This window comes from Daucus carota, chromosome 8 (assembly GCF_001625215.2).
Source record: "Daucus carota subsp. sativus chromosome 8, DH1 v3.0, whole genome shotgun sequence".
Classification (NCBI taxonomy): domain Eukaryota; kingdom Viridiplantae; phylum Streptophyta; class Magnoliopsida; order Apiales; family Apiaceae; genus Daucus; species Daucus carota.
In genome coordinates this window covers 14,581,865-14,590,352 of record NC_030388.2, presented here as the reverse complement: position 1 = coordinate 14,590,352, position 8,488 = coordinate 14,581,865, and the positions used below count along the sequence as shown (strand labels likewise).

The 8,488-nt window shown below is 33.5% G+C and overlaps 1 protein-coding gene across 1 annotated transcript; it reads right to left on the bottom strand.

Moving 5' to 3' along the window:
* Positions 1 to 7,552: 7,552 nt before the first annotated feature.
* LOC108203868 (agamous-like MADS-box protein AGL62) lies at positions 7,553 to 8,179 on the bottom strand. The gene has a single exon (XM_017373072.2). It carries the CDS (start codon positions 8,177 to 8,179, stop codon positions 7,553 to 7,555), a length of 627 nt encoding a protein of 208 aa, XP_017228561.2.
* Positions 8,180 to 8,488: the final 309 nt, after the last annotated feature.

Below are 8,488 nucleotides of genomic sequence, written 5' to 3'. Positions count from 1 at the left end.
TGTTTTTTGAATCGTTGTGGGTGTTTGAAAATAATTTTAAAATATTATACATAAACACTACATTTTGTGCATGTGGTGCAGAACCCTAATTAATACTAGAAGGTTTTTAGGCTAAGAGTTGTAAGAGCAACATGAAATATAAATGCATGTATCGGGGTCTACTCTGATACAAGTATAAAAAATAGATATGAAGCAGTTTAATTAAGGAGAATGGGGATGGTTGTGGGGCTAGGAGATGGACCCCAAGGTTGGTCTAGATAGGGCATGGTAGGGTGTGGATGTGGCCTAGTGGGACTTTAGTTGTCTAGTCAAGTTTGAGATCTTTGGTTGTCCAAAAATATTGTCTTTCCAAATTTGAGATCCTTGGCTTAATGATACAGATAATCATTTCATCATTACCGATTCTCTGTCGATAGTAAATATGAATGTCGATTCGTTATTTCACACGGACACCAAAGAATGGGACTTGGACGTATAAGGGATATCTTTAATGCCAGAGATCATTTTTGCATTATCAACCAAGATTGAGCAGGAGTTAGATAAGGATATGTTGTTCTGGAAGTTAGAGCAATCTGGGCTATATTCCGTCAAGAGTGCTTATAAACTCTTGTAGTCACAGAAAGGCGCATGGAATAACAATGGTAGTATTAATTTCTGGAGAACGGTATGGAACACCAAAACACCTCCCAAAAGCTCTGAATGAATTTGATTTGGAGAGCTGTAACAGATTGTTTTCTAACAAAAACCCAGCTTCGCTCGAAACATGTTCAGATTGATAACAAATGCCCGGTCTGTGATAATGGTGTTGAATCAATCTTTCATGCTTTGGTTGGATGTGACGTTGCTGCTAGGTGTTGGAATATCTTCAGTCCAACCATTGACACACAGGTGGGCTTAAACTTTCGACCCTGGCTTGAGAAGAGCATTGTTGGACAGCCTAGTGAGAAGAAAGCAAAGGTTATCACTTTATGTTGGTCGATTTGGCGAGCCAGGAATGACCTTGTTTGGAACAATAAGAGATGGTCAGCCCTGAGAATTGTTGCAAAAGTTTGGGAGTATCTTTCACAATGGAAAGTGGCTCAGGACAGGAACTTCAAGGTACCTCTTCAATCTTCATTAGCAGGAGATGGTATTACGCACTGGGCAAAGCCTCAACAAGACACAGCAAAGATGACAGCGGATGCATCAGTTTTTTCTGACCGGGGTTTTTGTGGCATTGGCATTATTGTTCGCGATCATGAGGGTGTGCTTCTGGGAGCTAAGTCAAAATTTTTAATGAGGTGATGAACCCGTCTATGGTGGAAGCTATTGCAATTAAAGAAGCACTGAGCTGGGCCAAGAAGGGAAGTGGAATTCAGTTGTACTAGAATCAGATTGCTTGTTTGTGGTGCAGATGATTCGTAATGCAACTCCAATGAGATCACGGTTTGGTCAGGTAATTGAAGACTGCATGAAAATGATTAAGGAGGTAAACAACGTCGAATTGTATTTTATAAAGCATCTGCGAATATGCCGGCACGAGCTAGCTCAAGTGTCCCATGTGTATCCTGAATGCATTTTTGACTAGAGGTCTGTTCCCGTTAAAATCAAGAATTGTATTTTGAATGATTTGAATGAGTAATGAAATTGCATTTTTCGTCAAAAAAAATACAATTAAAAATCAAGAATTGTATTTTGAATGATTTGAATGAGTAATGAATTGTATTTTGAATGATTTGATTTTATTGTTGGGGATTTTTTTGTAATACAATTAAAAATCTACATATCAAATAATGGACTTTATTTATAAAGTTATGCTCAGAAAGTAATCTACATGTATGGTAAGGCTGACAATTTCGGGTTTGGAGTCGGGTTGACAGTCGCCGGTCAAAAATTTAACCCAACCCAAACCCGATCCGAAATTTTAATGAATTAGAATACCCAACCCGAGCCCGACCCGCACTACCCGCGGGTAACCCAAACCCAACCCGAAAATTAATATTTATTAAAAAATATATTTTAAATAATAAATAAATATTATTTTACTTCAAATAAATTAATTTTTATTAAAATAATTTTTTTATTAAATTTAACTGATAAATATTAGAAAAATAATATAAATAATATAAATGTATGTAATATTTATATTATATATTAATTTCGGGTCAATTTCGGATAACCCGAATTCAACCCGAAAATGATCCGTTTTTTCTCGGTTGATTTTGGGTCAACCCGAATTCGACGTGAACCCGAAAAACTACAACTCGAACTCGTATTTTACGAGTCGAATTCGTGTCGGGTTGTAGGGTCGGGTCCAATATTGCCACCCCATTGTATGGTGAGGTATTGGTGAAGTAACTTTTTATAACCCGTAAGAGAAATTAATTAATTAGCCATCATAAAGGTTTTTTTTCCTTTTTGAAATAATAGATACTTTTTTTATATATGTAAAACAAACTAATTAGAGTGTACACATGTTATGTTCATCTATTCGTAATTATTTTATTGATGGACAAAATTTCCAATTGTGCTAGTTCAAAAATTTATTCTATTCTTACTCATGAAAATTTGAAATGTCTCGAATCATATGGTTGTGATATGTATATTCATAATTTTTACGGATACCAGGTTATTATCATTATTTTTTTTGAGAAGTTAGAAGGATGGGTAAAACTACTAATGACACGACTTTATGTGTAAAATCATGAAAACTTCTTTTAAGATAGTATCAAGGGTGTGGGCAACATAATTTATCTAATATAATAATATTATTATTTATTTGTGTTAAATATCATTAATTTTATTGCAGTTTTACATTTATTCCTATACTCTCCACTTTAGTTAGTTTTACAAGATATCTTTTACTCAGATCCATCTCATGAATATGTGCGTAAAAGGGTTTTTTGGAATGTAGTACTTCTAAAAACCTTTCTATTTTATCAAATAAAAAATGAAATGGTGAAGTAGAATATAAAAGAAAACAACTTGTGTCACATAGTTTTCTCAAGATCCTCAGTTGTAAAAATCTATTGAAGTCGTTAGATGGTTTGATATGCATGAAACAAGACACTACATGATTCTTTGTGTTTTCTTGACTTATCTACGTAGTTAAAGAATTATTTGGCAACCTGCCTTGAGTTTGCTTGCGTTTTCTGACAATGTGCCACTACTTTGATGATTAGTGTCATGTAGTGTAATACAATGTAAGGCAACATTGAGTTTGTGTGATGCACGATCAGAAGGCATGATATGATTTAATTTAAATTATTTAAGTTACCTATATTGAACAAGTGTAGGATACTTGTGCATATCATTGTTCAAAAAATCCGTCAAATTAGAGATTCGAATATAACCATAAAAATCTCAAGAAGGAAAGCGGTACTGCTTTAAACCATCGTTAATGGTTCCTTTAATCAAATCTATCACATGTAAAGAGTTTCGTTATTGTTTTTGGTATAGGAAAATCATCCCTTAAACCAAATCAAACATGTTGTAGTGTATTAGTTTCTTTATGTGCGAGAGTTGCTCACCTTTCCTCACCATTACTAATTTTCACAGTTGTTGTCCAATGCTAAAGTCATCAATTTATATGATATGAGAGAAGATTTGATAACCTAATTGTTCACATAACCTTTTACAATGTGAGATATCAAGTTGTCTAAAGGTTTGTTATGTGTGTTGTGTATGACTATCTAGGTGTGTAGGGCCTTGTTCCATGCACTAGTTTATTTTCAAGATCCACTCATGTCTTCAAATAAGTATCATTCCTACATATGAAAAATTTCTATTTTAGCACATCTCTTGCCGGCCATTATTGATAAATGTGTAAAAGATATATGTGGCGTTGACGATTAGAGGTCTATGAGAAATATCTTCTATCTAGCATGCAAAAGGTCATTTAATATACGACTCTCTACAAAAATAAAGTTGAGATTTGTTGTTCCGACAAATGTGAAGAGTGTCACATATGTAGTGGAAGGTACTCTAATGGGATAGTTTTAACAATATAGTAATGGCTTGCAACCACAACGAATATATAAAGTACATGTAAAAGAAATATATAAAAATAGCTTGAAACAATATATAATGAAAGTAAGTGGTTTTATAATTAAATAGTCCGGCAGAAGAAGTAAAATCTATAAATTCTGTTGTCGAGTGTTTGAGAGTTGATCAAATATTTGATCTTTTAATTGCTATCAAAGTCAATAAGAAAAGTCAAAGTTGTTTTAGTTCCTAAAATGGGTACACCACAAGCATGAAGCTTAAAGGATGAAATTTTTAATGATGAACTGATTTTCTTTTTCTTTATTTCCCAACTACATATCAGATTCATTGCTGAAAAACAAGAATACCAAGCAATCTTCAACTCTAATTTTTCGTCAACTCATTTGAAAACGATAAACAATCTTTTGTTATGCACTAAACCCTCATATCATTCAAACTCATTAGAAATCCCTAATTGGACTTCACCAAACACATATATAATACCCACGTTGTACTTTCAAGACAGTTAGAACAATAGAGAATTTGTAGATTGAGCAATTGAAGACTGCAATTTGTTTGGAGCGGGGAGAAGACAAGAGTTGGTCCATGAATTCGTGCCACATGATATATATGGATGAATGACCATGAGTGAAATTTGATGTGATGGTTGAGGTCACACATGGAGTAAAACTGAATTCCAAAAATAAAAGTAAATAAATTTTACTCAAAATATGTTAATTATCATAGCGCTTTCACCAAGGCTACAAGTATGATTAATTCAAAAATTTATGTAATATTACTTAAAATAAGTTAGCTAGCACTCTGTTTATATTACCACTATCAAAGTGTATATATAAAAAAAAATAAGGTACGAAACTTACTTAGATTGCCTTAAGCTCGTTCGCTCTATCGAACTTTCCACTTAAATGCACTCAATTTAAAACACTATGAAGATAATACTTGCTTTACCTAAATTTTTTTATTATAGTGGGTAGTAGCTTATATATGGTTTTTTTTGAAGATAATTATAGAAATGGTATTTTATAAAACGCTCTACAAGCAGGGTATCCATATCTTAAGTTTGCACTAATGTGCAACGCAGAAAGGGTGGGAGGAGGTTGTTGGAAAAATTAATGAGGGACTCAAATTGACTATTGTTAGTTTTCTATTTTAATTATGATTTTATACGAACACAATATATACAAAGATATATATAGGATACAAATCAAGGATGTGCGAAATTTCAAATATATGCACTTATTCCTCTCAAAAGATAAGATATCTTATTTTGTTGGTTGACATATTTGCAACTTTGTGCATTTAACTTTCACCAGTTTTGAGTTTCATGGTCGAAGGATTTTAGACATTAGATGAATTCCATGCCAAACTCAAAAAAATAAGTCTAACAGACTTATTAGTTTGGGACGAAATAGGACTGCACTGCCCTCTCACTCTGACTCTGGAAGGAGATAATCACCTGTTTTCAGTAGTGAATAACCACCCTATGATTATAAGGTTGAAAAAAATATATACTTAATATGTAAAATTTACTAATTACATTCTCAAACAGAGAACAAAGTTCTCCCCTAGTTCCGGGAAAATTAATTTAAAGCCATTTAAGATTTTCAATTATTCGACTATATAAAAATCTGAACTCTTTTATCACTCGAATATTACTCTAGGGTCTATCAAGAGACCACGACCAATCTATATCCAAAAGATTGTACATAGATGAGTTTCTACTTGGCCCCGCAAAGATCATTGTTAAAAAAATAAGAATACCAAGCAATCTTCAACTCTAATTTCTGGTCAACTCATTTCAAAAAGATAAACAATCTTTTGTTATGCACTAAACCCTCATATCATTCAAACTCATTAGAAATTCCTAATTGGACTTCAGCAAACACATATATAATACCCACGTTGCACTTTCAAGACAGTTCGAACAATAGGGAATCTGTAGATTGAGCAATTGAAGACTGCATTTTGTTTGGAGCGCGGAGAAGACAAGAGTTGGTCCATGAATTTGTGCCACATGATATATACATATGGATGAATGATCATGAGTGAAATTTGATATGATGGTTGAGGTCACACATGGAGTAAAACTGAATTCCAAAAATAAAAGTAAATAAATTTACTCAAAATATGTAAATTATCATAGCGCTTTCACCAAGGCTACAAGTATGATTAATTCAAAAAATTATATAATATTACTTAATAAGTTAGCTAGCATTCTGTTTATATTACCACTATCAAAGTGTATATATATATATATATATATATATATATAAATAAAGTACGAAACTTACTTCGATTGCCTTAAGGTCTTTCGCTCCATCGAACTTTCCACTTAAATGCACTCAATTTAAAACACTATGAAGATAATACTTTCTTTACCTAAAATTTTTTATTATAGTGGGTAGTAGCTTATATATGGTTTTTTTTAAGATAACTATAGAAATGGTATTTTATAAAACGCTCTACAAGCAAGGTATCCATATCTTAAGTTTGCACTAGTGTGCAATGCAGAGAGGGTGGGAGGAGGTTGTTGGAAAAATTAATGAGGGACTCAAATTGACTAATGTTAGTTTTCTATTTTAATTATGATTTTATACGAACACAATATATACAAAGATATATATAGGATACAAATCAAGGATGTGTGAAATTTCAAATATATGCATCTATTTCTCTCAAAAGATGAGATATCTTATTTTGTTGGTTGACATATTTGGGGGCACCAACTTTGTGCATTTAAATTTCACCAGTTTTGAGTTTCATGGTCGAAGGGTTTTAGCCATTAGATGAATTCCATGCCAAACTCAAAAAAATAAGTCTAACAGACTTATTAGTTTGTGACGAAATAGGACTGCACTGCTTTCTCACTCACCTGTATTACCAACGAGATGAGGCTCACACACTGACCAAGGAACTTTCAGTAGTGAATAACCACCCTATGATTATAAGGTTGCAAAAAAATATATTCTTAATATGTAAAATTTACTAATTCCATTCTCAAACAGAGAACAAAGTTCTCCCCTGGTTCCGGGAAAAATAATTTAAAGCCATTTAAGATTTTCAATTATTCGACTATATACAAATCTGAACTGTTTTATCACTCGAATATTACTCTAGGGTCTATCAAAAGACCATGACCAATCTATATCCAAAAGATTGTACATAGATGGTTTTCTACGTGGCCGCGCAAAGATGAAGATTTCTACCGCCCCTCGCACATTCTTTTCTCTTCTTCTATATATAATAAGGAAATTAACATTCTGTAAAGTGACACTTATACTAAACATCAATATATAAAGAGTATAAGAACTAACAACTTTTAGCAACTGAATAAATTAAATGATAATATTATGAAACCAAAATAGAGAAAACAACATTAAAATCTTTTATTCATCATGATATCAAGAAAGAAATGATTAAATGAGTAGCACAAACCAAGACAAAAAGCATGATAGATAGCTTGGTTTTCTTATTGTACAAACATATATAAAATGTTTTAACAAAAGACCACTTACGACAAGTTCTTATAATTCAGCTCCTTTATGCCTCACACCCCTAGTTGGGTTCCCTAATTTTGGTACACAATTGGATGTCCACATCCGTGCCCGAGATTAAATCCATTTGGTGTCATTGAAAGTCCAGTGCTGGTGCTACACCCATCTAGTGCTAGTGCGTGTTCCATCATCACAAGATTCTGAGCGTGTGTTGCGATGCTTCTCTTGAGGTCCTCCATACCTGTTTTCAACATATCAAGTTGTTCAAATCGAAGATCATCCATCAGAGCCTCCCACCAGAACATTTCTTGTCGTTGCTTCTTCAATTTTATGAGCTCCTCCCCTTGTTTCTTCTGCTCTTCCGAATATATAAGCAACTCAGAGAGTTCCTTGTTGAGTAGACGAACCCTTGCACTGTGAAGAGCCTGTACAAGTTGAAGGGTGGTTGAATTCATTGGACTCGTGTCCTGAGCATTGAGGAACTTTTCAAGGATTTGTTCAACATTCGGATATCCAAATGAGAAAACTTTTTTCCCAGGAGAGAAGACGATGATTGCAATCTCCACACCACATAGGGTGCTAAGCTCACTCGCTTTCTTGAATAAGCCACAACGCCTCTTGGAGAATGTAACCCTGAGATCACTTTCCTTGCTCATTTTTTCCATAACAATCTTTTGGCGACCCTTGCTCTTTGTTGCCATGTTTCTCTATCCTCCTTAGTTGATACAATGAAGTAGAACAGGAGATTATAAAGGGCTGCTACCCCTTGGGTACCTTCACTATTGGAAAAAGCGAGGAAATATTGGTATCTGAGTATTTCATTCTATTAGCATTTAAAAACTTGCATTGCCAGACCATATGGTAATCGTTCAAATGGAAAAAACATAATTAATTTATGGAATTTTCTTGTAACATTAGTATTTATTAGGGATCTTATATTCCACTTTTTTGTGCCATGACATTCTTACCGTTGTTTTGATAATACAAGGAGAATAGATGACTTCTATTTC